The following is a 20,721-nucleotide window of genomic DNA, read 5'->3' on the forward strand; positions in this document are numbered from 1 at the left end:
AAAAATATATTCAATCTCTTTTCACTGTTACTGTTATTTCACCGAGTAATAATTTGTTTGCGCTAATGCGATCTTTACTATAATTTTTTTGAGACTTTCGAATTTTCGTACTTCCATTATCTCTAACCTGCTCTGCACGTGTATTGTGCCAATGTTTTTGAATTCTTTAGGACATTCTACCTTGTCATCAACCCTTTGTCTTATTTCCAGCCCTGGGCCTGGTTAAATCTCGTGGCACAACATCTCGTCTCGTAGGACGTCAAAGTGTTTCTCTGAGAAAGTCGCGTCTCATCTCTTTTCTCAAGATTTTTTTTATTATAATAGACAGATAACTTGCCTGGAACAATTAACGTTTTAAAGGTGGGGTCTGAGGATTTAAGAAAGTAAGAGTCGATAACAGCTGGAAGAAAGAACATGATCAGGTACATCAAACAATATATACCTTTAGCATCTGCCTCAGCCAGTTGTTCTTTTGCCACCTCTTCCTGCTCTTCTGCCAAAGCTTCAAAAATTGCAGTAAGGAAGAAGAAGAGCAGTTCACAGAGAGGTCCTTCAGGATCACAACCTACGAGGGCCTCCTCTAGAACCTCTGGAAAGAAAGGAAAAATATTCATACATACTGTATTTTGGGGTCATAGCTGCATCACCATTATGGCCAACTAATGGACCTGGGTAAGCGCAATAATATTGCGGCTGCTCGTATTACTACTTAGAGGTTAAAGTTAACACAATTTCTTTTTCTCGGCTGTCAACTTGATACTTTTATTTTACACAAGTGTGCACCAGTTATTTTTACTAGCGAATTATAAACCTAAAGTGTTTGAAACATGCAGAAAAACAACAGAATTAGGAAATGTTCTGCACTGTGAAATGCTCTATACCCATGTCTGCCAAACTGGAAAAAAAGCCTCTTTATTGTCACAAAATGCAATGGAAACCATGGACAATTTAAAAAATAAATCAAAGCTGTTCATTATTCAGATCATTTTTTATTCTGAAAATGCAACATATCTGCATAAGAAATGAAACTAAATAAGCTTAAAAACAAAGTTTTAAAATAAAGAGACCAAGAATGATTAAGTTGGCGACAGGGTAACTTGACGGGGTGGGGGGTAACAACAATAATTACTTAATCAAACAGTAAATAATGTCACAAAAGTGGTGTCTAACACTTCCATGCACGTACAGAACAACATAAATAAAAAAGCCCATGAGGTGAAGCTTAGCTTTGTATGAAAAACCATTCATAACTGTATGCACATATTACAATGAGAAACTGTTCTCAAAAAAATAGCGTAATACAGCATATAGATTAATAACTTCCACTTATTTTATGCTAATAATTGCCAATACATGGCAAACGTCACTTTAATTATACCAGAATTCTGCAACAGATTATTCAATAAAAGTTCTCCATTAAATATTTCAGTGTATATGGATCAGGAGAGAGATAGATGGATCAAATTATCAGAGAGTTGTAGAATATGTAAAATGAGTCACTGCGAACATTAAAGAAAAAACAGGAATCTGCTCTGCCCTTTCTTATATTGTTACTCTGTACTACAAGACCAGTCCAGCCTGTCACTGATGTGGACCACCGCCAAGTGCCTGAAGCAGTGTACCACCTCCACCTATGCAACTACTCCCTGAATAGTGGCCATATGTATTGTATGAACTGTAAAAAATGAGTCAAGTCCTAAACAGCAATTCATTAAAACTGACAACTCATGAGACCCGTTAGTCAGCAATGCACATACAATAAAGTAAGGGGGTGAGAGAAAAAAAAAAAAAGAAAAAAAAAAAAAAGGCATTCAGGAACAAATGCCATCTTACTTTGCAATGTAAAATTGGATGCAAGGAAGATGCCGCCCGACAAAGAACTCAGAGAGTACTGATATTTATGGCTTGCTAAAATGAAAGAAACACATTCTAGACAATAGAATACATTTTCCTAAAATACAACACAATGGCATAGAACACACAGGTTGTCATAAATATTTGAATGAGACAATTTGTGTATGGGCAGCACGGTGGTACAATGGTAGCACGGCTGCCTCACAGTAAGACGACCCAGTTTTTCTCTGTGTCTGTGGTCTATGTGGATTTCCTCCAGGTATTCCAATTTCTTCATACTGTCCATAGATGACTTGGTGACAAGAGTGTGTGTGTATGTTTGTCTTTGCTATGTGATGGACTGGCGCCACATCCAGGGTTTGTTCCTGTCTTGCGTCCTATTCTCACTGGGATAAATTCCAGTTTCCCTGGGACAATGGTCTGGATTAAGGGGGAGGGGTTAGACTATGACACTACAATCTGCATATTAAGAAAACTGCTACTGCAGGTGTGACACTATATAATGTTCTCTTTCAGCACAGGGGCTCAAAGCAATATATTGTACACGTTCAGCCCAGTTTTATGTTTAACAGTGTGGAGGAAAGTGTTGGGTAAGGCTTGGGTTAAAGCAAGTAGTTATAGAAATATTACAAGTTTATATAAAAAATGAACTAAGCATTAGAACCTAAATTTATTTTTGCAGGGTTCCTTACTGATGGGGAGGTGGTGGTTAAAGGATGCTGGGGTGAGAGTGGCCTCTGCCTTGAGCTTCCAGGTCCTAATTTTAACAGCTTGGGTCCTGGTCAGCAAGTCTTTAAACAGCTGTTTGAGCCGAGATCTCTTTTGGATACAAGAGAATTGAACTAGGTTTATTTGTAAATGAAACTATAAACATGTGTAGTGAAAATACTAAATGCCTTACTTTAGCTCCTTGATTTAAAACAGGAATATTTGCAGTCAACATTTCAGTGTTAACAGTCACAAATGTTTAATTTTCAACTCCCCCAATGAAGATAGTTACTTATGTTTATGTCTGTCTCTCTCTCAAAATGATTAGGAACAAATGTATAGTTCTTTATCCATCTAATTATTTATTCAGTTAATCCTGTGGTAGCAGCAAAATACATAAAATTATGCAGATACAGGTCAGGAGCCTCAGTTACTGTTCACATTAACCACCAGAATGGGGATATCTCAGTGATTTTGACTGTGACATGATTGATTACTGGTGCCATAAGGGCTGCTTTGAATATTTCTCTAACTGCTGACTCTCCTGTGGCGGAGTGGTTGCTCTGAGGCTAGGGATCTGTGCCAGCAACAAATCCTATAAAACAACCCTAAGTGACTATACTGCATTGGACCCTTGAGCAAGGCCCTTAACCTGCAGTGTGGTGCTAAGAAGTTATCCATTCACGGCTGCACTCGAGTTCCAAGCTGGGTGGTTCATCATGTGGTGGGTATGGCAATGCAGTGCATGCTTTACAATCTCTCCTCTCTCTGACATCTCTGGAATTTTCATACACAAAAGTCTCCAGAGTTTACTTAGAATGGCATGAAGAAAAAAAAAAAAACCCCATCCAGCAGGTGTCAGAAATGCCTTGTTAGTGAGAGAGCTCAAAGGAGAATTGCCAGACTGGTTTGAGCAGACAGAACGGCTACAGTAACTCATGATGACTACTCTGTACAACTGTGGGAAGCATAAAAGCCTCTCGGAATACACAAGTTGAACCAGGAAGTTGGTGGGCTACAACACAACACAAAGAACAGAAAGTTGAGGCTGCGGTGGGCACAGTCTCACCAAAAACGGACAACTCAAGACTAGAAAGACATAGCCTTGTCCAATGGTTGATTTTTGCTGAGGCACACAGATAGTGGGGTTATAATTTGGTGGCAACAGCTTGAATCTATGTACCCACCTTGCCTTGTGTCAAGAGTCCAAGCTGTTGGCATTGGTTTAATGGCGCGGGGAATGTTTTCCTGATACACTTTGAGCCCATTAATGCCACAACCAATTTTAGTATTGTTGCCGACCATCTTCTAAGGACTAATTCCAGCACAACAATACACTATGTTACAAAGCAAAACTCAAGTGGCCTTTCTAGTTATTGGACTTGAATGCAACCTGTGGGATGTGGCAAAATGGGAGCTTTGTAGCATGAAGGAGATGCTGAAAAACTACAGAAAAAAGTGTGTGATGCACTCATATAAGCATGGACCAGATATGTCAAAGGAATGTTTCCAACATCTTGTGGAATCCATGCCATGAAGAATTAGTGTCCATTTTGTGAACAAGTGGAGTCCCTAGCCAGTATTAGTATAGTGCTGTTAATTTTTCTCAGGGAGTGTATATATTAAAAATAATACTTTTGTACTTGTGTATACTCCTATACAGGCAGTCCCCCGGTTACGCACAAGATAGGGACTGTAGGTTTGTACTTAGGTTGAATTTGTATGTAAGTCGGAACAGGTACATACATTTAATAAATGCTATTGTTGACCGACTGTAACCAAGAGCTCAGCCAATGAATAATGGAGTTTCACCTCAATCTGACCTTTTTATTATTTCTACTTTATTTTCCATGGTGATGGTTTTTGTCTTCTTTACTGTATCACCAGCACTTGCATCAGATTTGTGTTTCAGAGACATTGTTGAAGGGTGAAGACAAAAGGTTAAGATGAGCTCTTCTGCACAGCACTGTACACGCTATCACAGCAGGAAGGCACCCATCTGATGTACTGACAAGAGACAACTTCCTGCTATGTACGTAACAGTACAAGCAGGCCTGCTATCGAGAATGAATGGGGGCATCAGTGGGCAGCTCATCACCAGCCCACCTCACAGTCACCTCCACTACAGTATGCTGGCTGCAGCGCCCGCCCACCGAGAATGAACACGGTGCAGCCAAAGGCGGTTAAGTGAATCCCCCATTCAATACGCAGCCACCCGATGCACACTACAATGCTACCTCCCCTGCCCCATTCACCCTCAACGGCCTCTGTTCAGTCACAACTGGGTCACCGCTTGCAGCATTACCAGCCGCCCACTGAGAACGAACAGGGCAGCTGAGTGTGGAGGGCGGGCAGTGAAACCGCTTGCCACCAGAGGGATACTACACTGCGCGGGCAGCGAAATCACCCCCCTCCAGCCTCTGTCCCGCCACCGCTTGCAGCATCCTCAGGCCGAAGATGACGGAGCGGCAGTTACTGAGGTGCATGCGTCGCAGCTGCGGCCCCATGCGCAAGTAGAAGTAGGATGTCCGTAGCCTGGGGACTACCTGTATATATGTGGCCATTATAGAAAAAAAGATTTCCTTCAGCCTCACCTAAAAATGGCATACATTTCATGACATGATATATTGACAACCTTTTCTTTCAATAGTCTAGCCCAGGGGTCTCCAACCTTTCATCCCCCCACGCCCCGAGAGCTACTTTTATAAAATGAAAATGGCAGAGAGCTCCTTGTGTTTTCTAACGTTTATTCTCATAGTTTATTTCAACCCAAACAAACTGAATACGCTTGTTTTGCCTGAACGGTTACAAAATGTTGGTGTCCACAACTCACATTTTGCAATAAAACATCACAAAAAATATTTAGTTCACCTGCAAGTGCATTTTGTATGTCTGTCTGCATTTTCTAGTGTATCTCACACTATTAAATTAAAACATGAATGCTGTCACAACAAAACAATGCAATTCCAAATATACAGATATTCATTTGTCATGTTTTTCCTTGTCACTGTTTCACTTTATTCACATGTGATGTGTTTTTCAGTTAGTCAGATGACTGGTCCTGAAGTGTATGGTAGAGTGGAGCCACTTCGGTTCACTCTTATAGAGTCATTTAAATGTTCATCTCTCAGTCTTGTTCTGAAATTTGATTTTATGACATTCACGTCACAGAGGTATGGAGACCCAAACAAAGCAGACATTTTCAAAGCTGCTTGGTGAAGATTCTTATCGTTATCTGGCTCTACTAAGCTCCAGAAATGCTGAGAATACTGTTGAGACTTTAACTGCACATTATTTTGAACCTTAACTAATATGTAATATATAAAAATCCAATGTCTGTCTGCTTTTCATGGGAGAAATACTTAAATGAATTTAAATTGGGTTTTTTTTTTTCTATAATTTGCTTGAAAATTCCAGTTGATTTTGCGACTTCTCTCATTTCGCTGTGTATCATAGTTTGCTTGCAGTACAGATTTATTTGTGCGAATCAAAGAAATACGCAGCGGGCCTTTGGGCCTTCCTCACCAGCTTCGGGGCGTGCTCCTTAACTCCGAACTCCGCTTAGCTAGCGAATGAGAGAACAATTGAATTCAACTTTGTTTGATATTTAAAATAAAGTGATACTTAGGTCTTGGCGAGTTTGAGTCTTAAGTGTATGCCACACTGAATTCAATTCAGATTGTGGATTGTGATGATTTTTTGGAAAGATCGCCAAACCCCTAATTTGACTAATCAAGTTTACTAATTTATGTAGGACTCATTAACCCTTTGGTGAGCTACTTGGAAAGGGGTTGTGAGCTACCGGTAGCTCGCAAGCGATGTGTTGGAGACCCCTGGTCTATAGGATGAGTTACTGCTTGTTATGTTTTTTTCTTATTTATCTCTATATTAAGCTTAGGAATTTCTCTGTCTAGTCAACATTGGTTAAAGCAGTCTTTTCCAACTTCCGCATTTTTCTGTTGTCATCAGGTCAGCCAGGTACCTACAACTTCTAATTATTCTGGGATATAAAATAGATTTTAAAAACTAGTTTAGATGTTGGAAAAATGCAGGAAATGGTGACTTGCCCTTAAGTACAACAAATGTTTATAAGGACTCATTGGAAGTAACTTATAGATAATCATCCACCTTCCCAACCCACTTATCCAGGACAGGTTTGTGGGGAAGCTGGGAGTATATCCTAGCAATTATAGGGCACAGGACAGGAGCGGCACCAGCCCATCAAAGGACAAACCTACACATACACAATGGCCAATTCAGCAACTCCAAAGATGATGTTTCACCATAATTTACTTCAAAGTACCTTGGTCATTGTTTTCATGTCCTTGTCCTGACTATATGTCACTTAGTAACTTGTTCTATGTATCTACAGCTCTTTATAATGTGTGAAACGTATCCTTAAAATATGCCAAGTAACCTAATATTCTTTCATGTTGTAATGATTTTTCAAGCACCTTCTGGCACCCACCCTTTAAAGGAACAATGAACTAAAAAAAAAAAAAAGAAAAGGAAAAGTGCCTTCAATACACATACCTAGAGTAACCCCCTCAGGGAATTCGTCTTGCAGGTCAAAGAGCTCTCCAAAGGCATGAAGGAACTCTAGCACCATCAATGCATCTCCAAAGAGGTCTGGTGGAAGGCGTGTCTTTACAGAGAGCGGAGAAGGAAGCATCTGGTTTGGGAATTAGAAAACAAGCTTGAAATACCAGCATAAAATATTACAATATTCAGCTTTTTAGCTATTATGTGAAATCAGTGAAAGTATCTAGAGTAGGAAAATCTACATGAGAAACATCATACCGAATAAGCAAAACAGAAATCACTAAAAATTTCAGTGTTTTAAAAACAAGCTGTGTATACCTTCAGATCATCACATTCCATATCTTCACGACGTTTGCTCCATTGTTTTAAATACTCTGCATACTTTCTCTTCTCCTCTCGCAATTTCTCTCTTTCCTGGAAAAAGATCAAATTATAGTTCAGGAAAATATACAAAAACACTACTAACTGAACCCTCCACCATTTAATCATATGAGGAAAAAACCGCCATAGATGTGGTCTTGTTGAAACAATAAACACTCTTTCCTGACACAAGAATCAGGATTTGTCTTCTTGTATGCCCGTCAGGCTTCACTTCTGAGGCCAAAGTGAGGCCAATACCAGCTCATTCTGTTGAAGTGATGACTGAAGAAAAAAATGATGTATGAGACACTGGGATGACCTGAATATTACCTAGCAAAACTGAATAGTCTCCTCTCATATAGAAAACCTCACATTCTTATCAGTTGAAGATGGCACAGCAATGCACTGCCCTGTTCTGCTTAGGTTTACAAAAACATGACATATTGTAGATGTACCTAAATAATATCACTCAGAATGTCATTGCCATGTAGATTTTGTTCCAATCAATGCTAAAATGACAGAAAATAGTGTTTTAACTTGTGCTACAAAGTCAATCCATTTGAGCAATTTACCTTTTCCTTCTCAACTTTTAGTCTTTCCTTTTCTTCCTTTTTTTTCAGCCTTTCAACTTCCACCAACTTTTTCAGCTCCTCCCTCTTTTTTTCCTTGTCCTCCTTCTCTCGCTTCTTTGCTTCAAAAGCATCAGCTTTCTCTTTTTTCAGCTTTGCTTTTTCTATTGCTTTAAAAAAAAAAAAAAAAGATATATACACACATACACACAAATAAGAACAGGAGTCTAGCAAACAACAAAGTAATAAATGCATCACTTGATAAAATTCTTACCCAGAGAGCGCATTTCCTCCCTTTGCTTTTGTATCTTCTCAATCTCTCTATTAGCTCTCTCTTTGTTTTTATGCTGTGCAGCATTTTCCCCATTTTCAGCACAATCTGACTATAATGAAGGTACAAACAATTTTATTGTCACAGACCATTCTTTACAGGAGAGGCAATAGGTTGTGCCATTCATCACAACTGCTTTTAGTGTACTCTTAGGTTAGGTCCACAATACTAAGTTTTCATTAAAAATAAATAAATAAAATGAAATAAAATTAAAAAAATTGCCATTTGTCTACACTAACCCCCAAAAACGGAGAGTTTTGAAAATGCTTTCCAGAGTCGTACACTTCTGAAAACACAGGATCAGCAGTTTGGATAGGATAGGTGAAAACAAGAAGATTTCAAACAGACTCTAAATCATGCTCTGATTGGTTAATGCTCATTACATGGCCCTTCCCCAATTGTATCCTGCTTTTTACAACATGTCATATTCCAATTGGTCAACTCTTCACAGAAGACATCCATAATGCTTGTTTTGATGCTTACGTTTAGCCATCTAAATTGTACTTTATGAAGTTTGAATGCAGCATATATTTGCAAAAAACATATTTACCACAGTACACAGTTTTGCAATAAATCCTCTGGCCGGTGGCCTTACCATGCCTTAAAGGCTGATACTCACATGCTGAGTTTAGATGAATGCCCAAGTCATATGTGTGTTTTAGTGGAGGTGGAGAAACTTTCATAAACAACATGAAAATGATAGTGTGGACAGAGATCATTTGCATTTAATAACACTATTTCTTTTAAATGAAAACGTAACAGAGTGGACATGGACTTCGACTCACTTTAGATTTCAGTTATTTCATAGAGAAATGCATACAGAAAAAAAAAAAACCACAACAAAAAATGAAACCGAACTTTCTCACCAAGTACACTAAACTTACATGCACAGCAGACAGAGGTCTCTTAGCTGCCTTTCCTTTGCTTTTGATTTTAACACTGCACTCGAAGGTGGGGGGCTCATCAGGGAAAAGGCAAAAGAAATTCTGGTCTAATAACTTGTACTTTCCAATAGCAGCTGCCTGCACAAGTCAGAAATAAAACAAGTTTTTAACATGAAAAGTAACAAATTGTTTTATTTACAGAGGTTTACTTTATGTTATGTACCTTATTATTGTACCTTGAGGATAGCAGTAGCCACCCTTCAGTCTACACGCAACATCAAGTGACCGACCATAAAATGAGATACAGACAGTAACAACAAAGACATTGTGCCTGGAGTTCTGCCCAAACAGTTCCATTTTTGTCTCATCAGAATAGAGTGGCTTCCATGTGACTGATGGGAGTGCTGCTGAGATGGTTGTCCTTCCAACAGGTTATCCCATCTCAGCACAGGACTTCTGAGGCTCTGACAGAGTGACCATTGGATTTTTGGTCACTTCCATGGCCAAGGACCTTCTTGCCCAGTTGCTAACTTTGGCCAATTAGATTCTAGGAAGACTCCTGGTAGTTTCAAACATCTTTCATTTCACAATTTTTGAGGCCACTCGAGGCTACAGAAAGGGTTTAATTCTCTTGCCCTGATCTATGCCTCACTATATTTCTTTCCCTTATGTGTATTTATTTTATTAAAGATTTCAAAATTAGCAAAGCCTGCAGAATGTTTTTGTGGTGACCTGAACACTATATCACTGTTTGCAGATGTCTTCATCTTAGCATTATACCGATTTCCAACATGCACTCGTGCAATTTGTATCAGTGTGATAGGCCTGGAGTTGGAATTAGCAGCACCAATCTAAAGTCATAGTCTAGCCAAAAGGCAATAGGATTTGATAAGGCAAGGTGATTATAGGGTTAGTTTTATAAAAGCTGCTCAAAACTATGGCGGTAAAGAAAGTGCTTAAATTCTCAGTGAAAAATGTCCTCTATCTACATATGGTCACAAGCATGGTCAAAAAAAATATGATGCTCATGCAAGCTGCAAAATTTGCAATCAATAACACAGAATAACCACAGAGTAGAACTACCACTTTAGCAGATCAAGAGGAGCCACTTGGGGCAGCATGGGGGTATAGTGTGATGAAAGGGATGTACTTTGATTTAAAAGACGTTCTCAAGCTACATTCCACCAGAATTGCTTAGAATTTGGAAATAACTCCCTGGACACACTTGTAAAAGTCTCTCTACAGCTTGGCATTTTGCCCATGAACCCTAGGTAGGACAAGCAGATGATGAGTGAAGGGAACGTCAAATAAAGCAAAGTCATATGTGGCACAGGTACATCTCAGATTAGAATATCATCAAAAAATTAATTTCAGTAATGCAATTCAGAAAATGAAACTCATATTACACAGATTCATGATACACAGAGCGATATATTTCAAGCATTTATTTCTTTTCATTTTGCCGATTATGACCTACAGGTAATGAAAACTCAATTCAGTATCTCAGAAAATTACATTATTAGATAAGACCAACAAAAAATTTATTTTTATGGGTTGGTCTACTGAAAATATGGCCATGTACACAATCAATAATCAGTCGGGGCTCCTTTTTCATGAATTACTGCATCAATGTTACCAGCCTGTGGCACTGCTGAGGTGTTATGGAAACCCAGGATACTTTGATCGCGGCCTTCAGTTCGTCTGCATTACTGAGTCTGATGTCTCATCTTTCTCTTGACAATACCCCATAGATTCTCTATGGGGTTGAGGTCAGGCGAGTTTGCTGGCCAATCAAGCACAATGATACCATGGTCATTAAACTACTTCTGGCAGGTGCCGGCAGGAGCCAAGTCCTGCTGGAAAATGAAGTCAGTATCCCCATAAAGCTTGTCAGCAGAGGGAAGCATGAAGTGCTCTAAAATGTCCTGGTAGATGGCGGCACTGAATTTAGACTTGATAAAACACGATGGATCAACACCGGCAATGACACGACTCCCCAAATCATCACTGACTGCAGAAACTTCACACTGGACCTCAATCAACTTGGATTCGGTGTCTCTCCACTCTTCCTCCAGACTCTCTGGACCTTCGATTTACAAATAAGATGTAAAACGGACTTTCATCTAAAAAGAGGATTTTGGAACACCAAGCAACAGTCCAGTCCGTTTCTTCTGAGCCCAGCTAAGACACGTCTGACGCTGTCTCCGATTCAGGAATGGCTTGACATAAATTAACTTTTCGATGATATTCTAATTTATTGAGATGCACCTCTATGCTTAGTGCTTTTTGACTGAAGTCTGTAAAGAAACATTTCTGAAATTTGAAATGGCAACTGAATAATTCAATGTGTGTAAACTCTCCCAACTTGAAAGGGTGGCAGTAACCCGAGGAGAACATACAATAGAAGGCTTTTTAAAAAAATCAATGCAAATTAAGATTATACACTACCTTTACTTTGATAACGCCACTCTGAAACTCACAATGTTGTTTCAGTAAGAGCTTTAACCGGTCCCGTGAAAACACATTTTTCCTACGACTTTATAAAGAAACAAAAAAAAAAGTAAGTATTAAGAGACAATAAAAGCAACAAGGAACAAAAAAAGCAAGTATTTGCCTAGTGCAGAAAGACTCCAACCACCAGTCAAGTACAAGTCACGCTTGTGCTATGAATGTTTCACGAGATTCATTAACACACATAACCTGAAACAGTCAGCACTGAAATCTGACCATTCAATGATATGTCACAGAATCTTTGTGTCGACAGACACTTTCACTACAAAGTTTGGCTCCAGCAGACCCCCCCGTGACCCTGTAGTTAGGATATAGTGGGTTGGATAATGGATGGTAAATGGTTTGCCAAAATCAAAACAATATGAAAGTGTTTAAAAAAGAAACTTAAATAAAAGCAAATATTCACTTGTTACAATGTGTAATTTTTATGGCTTTTTATGGTATGCAGAGAAAGAACTCAGAAATTTTCTGCAGGTTGATTCACTTCATTAAAGTGAGGCCTGAATCATCCCAAAACTGAAAGGTTAGCTTTATTCCTTGAACTGTCTGGAAGTATTCCAATGATGAATAAAATTACTGCAGCACCGCAGCATAAGCAACATTTTACACGGCAAGTAAATCAGTCGGACACTTCTCGGAGTTAGCATTATAAGGAGTGCCCCAAAGATTCAGATTTATTAAAACAGAAGTGGGAAACAAAGTGCCTCAAAGCTCATTAATATAGATGGAGCCCCCCCCGATACCTGTCCATTAACTCATGGTGGAGCTATGCCCACTAGTTTCCCACACCCAATACTCCCAGCCCACAAAAGTGTCAATATTTTCAAAAATTACCTGATTTGGCCAGCCTGGACTATCAGTGGTTCATAATCATCTAGTTTAACTGGACACACTCTGTACTTAAATAATGAAGGGGTGATTAAGGTTTTCTTTTTCCTGTTAGAAAAAAAATAAAAAACAAAAACGGTAAAATAAAAAGCCACGGTCAAAAAAAAAAAAAAAAAGGTATAAAACGAAATCTTGCCACATTGTGAAAATATCCAACTAGTCCTGACTATAGGACCAAACACCTGCACAAGGTTAACAAACTCACTTTGGGAGAGATTTGGAAACACTACTTTCTAAGATGCTCTTACATACTATTACTCCATAATAATATTACACACTTCATTAATTAGGTTAGAAAAGATCAATTTACTTCGTGTGCATTTACTTACAACAAAGAACCTGAATACTCACTTGGCATTGCTCACTGCAAGCAATATCCACATTCTAATGTAAATCCACCCGCCATAACACAGTGTCTTATAATATAAACTGAAAGTCAGGAACACCTGTGGTGGGCTGGCGTCCTGCCCGGGGTTTGTTTCCTGCCTTGTGCCCTGTGTTGGCTGGAATTGGCTCCAGCAGACTCCCGTGACCCTGTAGTTTGGATATAGCGGGTCAGACAATTTTACAAAAACTGACCCCCCATTCGATGACTGTGCCAAGTACATCTTCGGGTGCTGGTTGCACACACACCTCAGGGAAGCCATCTTGCTGTGTGCTGACGAACGCTGTTGTGGAGTTACAAAATGCAGTATTGATGTGACCAATGAACTAAGGAATATAAGGGTGGTACAATGCGATATTGACCACAAATTGATTGTTTAAAAAGTACTAGGGGGCTTCGCTCGCAAACCCCCTGGCCTGCGATACGCGCCAGTCTCTGCCGCTCACATATGTGGATTTCACTTTCACCAAATAACAAATCTTTTAATTGTCACGCATACACCTCTTCATTGGGAAGAAAAACTACTTTTTCCTGAAGGCAACACAAATTAGATGATCTACAAGTTTAAATCCAAACAATATATTCAATCTCTTTTTGCTGTTCCGTTATTTCACCGAATAATAATTTATGTTTTTTTTTTTTTGCTAATGAAATCCTTTCATTTTTTTGAGACTTTCGAAATTTTCATACTTCCATTTTCTCTAACCAGCTCTGCGTGTGTTGCAACAACATTTTTAATTCTTTACGACGTTCCATTTTGTCATCTACTCTGTCTTTTTCCGAACCCAGGCGTGGTTAAATCTCTTGGCGCAAAGTCTCGTGGGACGTGAAAGTGTCTCTCTAAAAAAGTCACATCTCGTCCCAGGATTTTTTTTAGATTAGATAGGGAGAAATACTACATTCGATTACCTGTTTTTACAATCTGCTAATTACATTTAAACAAAGTTATAACGCTGTCTGACTTGGCTGATCATTTGGTGGATCAGGTTCACCATAGCGCATCTCTCCTGGCACATACTTGCACACTGCAACACGCTTTCTGTGCAGTATAGAGCAACAAATTAATACTTTCCATTTAATTAAGCAAGTTCATGCTCTGAAGGTGCCTTTATAGTGTAGCGATGGCACAGAGCACCACAACGGACCGATTCTCTTCTCTTTACTTCCAGAGGACTCGAATTTTTGCCGCACTAGTTGGAAAAGCCACCTGCAACTGTGCAGAGCTGCTATTTTCATAGGTTCTCCTGTTATATATGATGTAATGCCAGCTCATTCTTTTAGTGATTCATCTCTGGCTGATGTAACTTGTCCAGCGCTGTTGCAATAGCAATGTGCGTGCAGCTGACCGCTCCAATTACATTTTGTGAATTGTGCTTTTTATGTTTTGCAGTTCAACCACCGTGTAAGGAAATCTTATCTACCTTGATGATACGTGGTGCGAGGGACGGCCGGCATCTTTACCTGGCTGGGACGCCTCCTCAAAAGAAGGGCAGTGAGATGGCTTTTGAAGAGCGCTATCTTCCCCGACCTGATTGGCAGCCCCTCCGATTGCAACAGCATCTTGAATTCCCACAGGGTTGTATGGGAATTACCATTTTTTATGTCATAGCCATGTTGGATTCAGTGGATGCCAGCAGGGGGAGCTGTAGGAGCTACAGAGTCCTACTTTGCGTTTTTTGCCATACCTGGGAGAAATTCCAGACTTCCCAAACGAACCACCTGATGTGCTCCTGGGTGTGTCTTAAAAAGGAGCCAGCTGACTTACTGACAGAGATGAGCCAGAGTCGGGAGGAAGAGGGTGATGCTTGCATGTGGAAGAGTGGAGGTGAAGGAAGAAAGGAAAAAGAGAGAAGTGCTGTATTTCTGGGCTGTACTGCAATTGGTGCTTGTGGGAAACGACTGGAAAACTTTTCCTTGTGTCGGGTGCTTGGTGACTCCAGCGGATAATACCATCCTAAACAGCTGGCATGGCGTGTCTCAGTAAAGTTTGTAAAATAACCAATCATCAGCAAGTTCACATTGAAAACCTCCTGTAGCAAAAACATGAAAGTAGGCAGACCTTGGAAAGGAGCAGATAGAGCACAATTCCTCAAAGTCTGCCAATGTAAAGCTGACACCAGTTCAGCACACAGCTACAACAGGATAGCAGAAATCAAATTTGACGTAGGAGCAAGTTGTCACCATTTGTAAATATGCACTCTCTTCTAATTCATGTCTTTTAACAAGGAGCCATGGTAGTTGGAATAGTTTGACCATTCTGTGCACCATTATATTGTTACAGAATGATTCAAATCAAGTGAATTTAATTTGTAAACGATATGCAATAAATTTCAGTACAATTTTTTTAAATTCCCATCATAGATGTGAATCTAAAAAAGAAAAACAGCAGACCGTAGAAACAGTGGCAATGCTGGGTGCAGCCAGTTTGCAAAACCGAGAAAAACAAGTGCATCTGCATGAGGGGATCCTGCCATGAAAACGTGCATGGCTTTACGCCAAGTTCAGGCTTTATACATCTCGAAGTAAGTGTGGAAACGGGTGTACGCATCGTTTCTACAGGAGGCCCCAGGTCTTTCTCTTAACTTGGCATTCATATTACTCCTGTTCCATTACACTCGCACATTCATCTCACCAGTCATATCTCTCTGTTCTTTCACATATGTAACATAGCAATGATTAATACGCGTTTGTGCAAGGATCTTCACAGCAAAATTTCTATATAGAACCACTAGGGATGTTCTGAAGGACTGCACTCACTCAAGTCTTTCCAGAGTATGCTGCCACTAGTGTTTTCACAAAAGAACAAGCAGTAGCAGACATCTCTCTCCTCTACTATGTTGCTCACTTCACCATCTCATCCAGCTTTACCAAAGTTAAAATACAAAATAAATAAATAAATAAATAAAATTCACTTTGTTTTTGGCTTGGCATTAATCCTTTGTATTTCCTATTTATTATAATACATTCCAAATGAAGTTAGTCTGTTCATAAAGTGTGTCATACAGGGTGCATTCACATGCCACTGGGTGAAGAACAAGCATGACTTCTTGCTGACATAATAACATACAGTAAACCTGGACACACAACCAAAGGATCATTCATTAAAGAGCTATCTGATCCTGATAAGCAAGGATACGTTAAACACTACACAACTTTTTTTTTTTTTTATTATTATTTTGGAAGCGTGACAAACATAAAAGAACAAAGCACCTTTAGAATTCTACCACTCATTTGTCACATGCACAGGTGGACAAGTTCACAAAGCTTTCGATATTTTAGAACAATTCAAGGCAAACTATGACGCAAGCTCACCCTAGTGCAAAAGAGTACAATGAACAGTATCAAACGTGAAAGAATTCTGACACAATCTCTATCACTTACCCATTAACTGCAAGGGTCCTGGAAATTTTGGAGATTTCTTCTTCATCACTGCTATCGCTAATAACAATGGCATCACCCTCTGTCTTCAATTTGCTGTGCCCATTTACCATACCATTTTGAATTGGAGAAATTACTTCGAGGATTTTGCATGATTGTCTTAAACCACGGAGAAAGAGGGGGAGAAAAAAAACATCATGCTTACTGCCACTTGAAAAATTCTAAGCTGTACATACCATCATATAATTATTCCTACACGGAAGAATTGTTTACAATTAGTAACAGAAAAAAAAAAAACACAAAGCATTAGACAGAGAGAGAAAGAGATGGAGAGAGATGTAGAGTTACAGATAGAGATAGAATTATTCCATTTGGTCAAGACAAAGATAGAAAGTAGTAGGCGATATACTGGCTGACCTGGAAAACCAAATGAAAATGTTCTGGTATGGATTTAGAGAAAACCGTTTTATACAAATAGGCTGAAAATTTGCTAACACAATCAAGCGTAAAGCACAAAGTGTGCTGCAAAATTGAAGAGGAAATGCAATTTTATTGTCGGTTTATTACTATCTTAACAGGTCATCTGAGTATAGACTACTCTGGGGTTCAACCCGATTGGTGAGTCAATGCAAACTGGAAAAGATTAAAGAAAGCAGCTGCATCTTTTGCCTGATTTGCTTGGAATTGGCAGCATGAGCAAGAGAGTAATTAAATTAAGAGAGAGAACACAAAGCTGTACTTTAAAAGGTTCAACAGAGAGGTGAACACCTGCTGTCAAATCTATTTGAGCCACAGAGTGTTAACAGACACTGACAGCTAAAACTGATGTTTCATTACACGACATCTGCTTGGACTGTATGTCAACCTTGATGACTGGGTGACTAATTTCATCACCAAAGCATGTTACTTTGCATGGCTAGATACTGCGGCAGTTTCCTATCTCTAAATGCATCAGGAGCTCAGCCCTTTTTCCAATGGCTAGTAATGTACTGCCTGACAGAGCAGGTGCTGTACAAAGGGTTTACAGGTATAGAGAGTTCAGCCACAATCTTTGCCTTTTTTCCTCTATTTTCTCCATTGTGTTGTACTTTTCTCCATTAATAACAATGTAACTTTTTTATTTTGCAAGATTTTATATTTTATTTAATGTTACTCAATGTTTCTAACTTCCTTAATGATAAGAAAAAAGTCACAACAGCATCGCTACAGCTTTTAAACATAAAACTCAACAGGTTAGAGTGCTACAAAGTAGCTGGATGGTTCACGTTGGCAGTGATGAAATGCTTGGTACCTTCTATGTTGTGTGCTTTAAGTCAACATAGTAATTTATTATTCACATATGGCAGCAAAGCCCATTTTTCAGCCACCATTCCTTCAGTGTCCTAATTTTAAATTCTCTTATTCTTAATTAGTCATGTTCACGTGCAAATAGGTTATTACAGGAACCATTCTGATTGTGTGAGCACCACTGACACCCGTTATCCTGTTCACTTGTATTGCAGGGTACTGCCACTCCTAAAGTTCACTTCTGGGTTCAAAAACAGCCAAAATGAAACAGCTTTCTCAAGAAACACGTCAGTCCATTTGCTTTTTTTTTTCCCCTCTCAGAAGTATGAAGTTTATTCCATGTGACAAACTGCCCAAGATATCTATTAATGTCTTGAGAGAAGAGGGAAAACTAGATTCTAACCAGGCCAAAAAAAAAAAAAAGAATCATAGAGAGATAGATATTGGTTTTCTTTATCAGCACTAAAACAAACCTGATCGGAGGATCCCTACTTTCACCCCCCCAAGCTGCTATACAACCGGAGGCAGAGAAATGCTGTGATTTATTAAACTGTTTAAATCATAAAAATAAATAAAAAATACTCAAACAAACTACAGACAATTGGTGTTACCAGTTCATTTCTTATGGTTAACAAAATAAAATTCTGTAAATTTATTCTTCAGTGACCATAGAAATACTAAAACAAAATGGCCTTAAAATAATTTAACTAATAAAATAATTTCATTAGTACCTTTGGTGTTTAAAAAGAATGCTTCTCATAATTACAAACTGTCATATTGTTTAATTTTCTCTGTAATGTGCTTAGAACAAACCTTAATTAAAAAGAAAATGTAACAAAAAAATATATATATTCTCACACACTGATTGAACTAACTGATATTGGCACTTAAATACTGCTTAAATGTAAATAAAAATGAATAAAGCCAACAAGTGCATGAATAATCATAAAATGCACTATAACTTTACTGTTAAAATATACATTGACTATATTTATTCCCCCCCCCAAACATTCTTACCTCTTGAGGTGTAATTATAAATATAGTTTACAATTTTAATTATGTGGTATTAGATTATAAAAATGATACCGTATGACACACACAAAAGCAAACAATGAACACAGGAAAAAAAAAAAAACGTTAAAGCCACAAAATCATCGTTCATGTTTATCAAGAAGATAAGGCTGAGATGCTTAACAAGTTTACAAGTAAATCAGACACACTTTGTGGTTAAGCTAACAACCCTGTTTGCCAAGCAGCAATTTCCAATTCTTTGTTCTCTCTTCTTTTCTAATTGAAAGTGTGAGTTGCTGTATTTAACACAAGCTCACTCCGCACCCAAGCTCCGACAAGATGTGTTTGTTTTAATTAAAAGGACAACATTTTTAAGAAGTCTGAATTATTATTTTTTTTTTATATAAACTTTTTGTCCGATTGCACAGGACAACACTTCCCTTAATGTAAAGGCTAACATTCCAATTCTCTCTCTCCCTCAGCTACCATAATAAAATCACACTGCGGCTATATTACAACTTAGAAAACCAGATGGTTTAAAGAAAAAGAAAAAAAAAAAGGTTTTTGTGTTTAACCAAATCATCAACTGAATTTATTATGGTGAAACTTGACGGATTTGGATTGGCAGCCATTCAATTTGAGCTTCACTACTTAAAGACTTTGCCATTAACAAGCAAGAATAGGGTGAGGCTTGCCACTTTGTGCTAAACGGTGTGAAAAAACATTTGAGAAATGTTTAAACTGTTCACCACCCAAATGCGAAGAACAAAGCCATTAAAAACATTAAGATTCAGTTAATCCATGGAAGGTCAGTGTGCGCAAAGGGCAAGGATATAAACCAGTACTGAATGCTGTGATCTTCAAGCCCTCAGAAAGAACAGCGTAGACAAACCAACATTCTTGTGTAGTGAACTTGACCATTTGGGCTTAGGAGTACTTTGGAAAACCATTCTCATGAATCACAGTTCATCGCAGCATCTAAAAAAGCAAGCTAATGCTATGCAACTCTTTATAACAATATCACTCAGGTCTGCTGGCAACTTCTTTAGGCTAAATCTCATTTGAAATGGACTGAAGTAATGTGAAAATGTATGCTGCAATCCGAAAAGGCCACCTTTGAAATTGCTTTTGGAGAACATGGACATGGTGTTCGTCAGAGAAAAGAGAAAAAAAAAAAGAATCACCTTAACTGCTAACAAAGCTGACATGGTATTGGGTAGTGTTATTGGCTATGACACAGGAAAGTAGTACACCCATGAAGGCACCATTAACACTTAAGATTACATCCACATTTTGGAACAAAAATATGATGCCATCTGCTCTTTTTCAGGGACTCCTTTCAGTTAAAAAGGCAATGGAAAATTACATTTAGAGCGTATTTCAACAGCATAACTTCACAGTATGAGAGTGGAGCTAGACTGGCCCATCTGTAGTCTAGACCAGCATTTCAATGAAAAATGTGGTGCAGTATGAAGTGCAAAATACACCAATGGAGACCCAGGATTGTTGAGTACTTAATGTTCTATATTAAACAAAGATGTTGGGGGAAAAATCCTACTTTCTACATCACTACAATTGGCATTTTCAAGTCCCAAACGATTACTGAACATTATTAAAAGGATAGGAGATGCAACACAGCAGTAAAGACACCCTTGGACCAACTTTTTGGGAGCATGTTGCTTCACATCTAGAATGAGTGCAGATTTACTAAAATAAACATCTTTGCAAACACTTCACATATATTGTTTTTGTACTGTTTGCAAAGAAATGAGTAAACAAGTCTTTCCAAGTCACCGTCTTCTGTTTTGTTTGAAATTTACATTCTACCCCTACCTCTTTGGAAACAGGGTTAAAGTTTAAAGATTACTGCTCGCTTTGCTCAACCACCCCCTATCCAGCCATTTTGAAGGGGGGGCTGAACGCACACTAAGGAGATGCGGTTGGATCAGCTGCTGGCTTGCTGCCGTCGAACTGCGTATTGATCATTTAAAAGCATGTACAGCAGCTGTGTTT

At 38.7% G+C, this 20,721-nt stretch overlaps 1 protein-coding gene across 1 annotated transcript in view; it reads right to left on the reverse strand.

Annotated features, from left to right (window-relative positions):
• The window catches only part of baz1a (bromodomain adjacent to zinc finger domain, 1A), an 86,627-nt gene that overhangs the window by 56,146 nt on the left and 9,760 nt on the right, over nucleotides 1–20,721 (reverse strand). The window contains exons 4-12 of the mRNA XM_039741131.1: nucleotides 16,414–16,569; nucleotides 12,594–12,695; nucleotides 11,697–11,784; nucleotides 9,249–9,386; nucleotides 8,308–8,416; nucleotides 8,037–8,203; nucleotides 7,423–7,518; nucleotides 7,096–7,234; nucleotides 443–589 (exon numbers count right to left, since the gene is read on the reverse strand). Of these exons, the coding sequence (XP_039597065.1) occupies nucleotides 443–589; nucleotides 7,096–7,234; nucleotides 7,423–7,518; nucleotides 8,037–8,203; nucleotides 8,308–8,416; nucleotides 9,249–9,386; nucleotides 11,697–11,784; nucleotides 12,594–12,695; nucleotides 16,414–16,569 (1,142 nt within the window). The remainder of the gene's footprint in view (nucleotides 1–442; nucleotides 590–7,095; nucleotides 7,235–7,422; nucleotides 7,519–8,036; nucleotides 8,204–8,307; nucleotides 8,417–9,248; nucleotides 9,387–11,696; nucleotides 11,785–12,593; nucleotides 12,696–16,413; nucleotides 16,570–20,721) is intronic.

This window comes from Polypterus senegalus, chromosome 18, assembly GCF_016835505.1.
Source record: "Polypterus senegalus isolate Bchr_013 chromosome 18, ASM1683550v1, whole genome shotgun sequence".
Lineage (NCBI taxonomy): Eukaryota > Metazoa > Chordata > Cladistia > Polypteriformes > Polypteridae > Polypterus > Polypterus senegalus.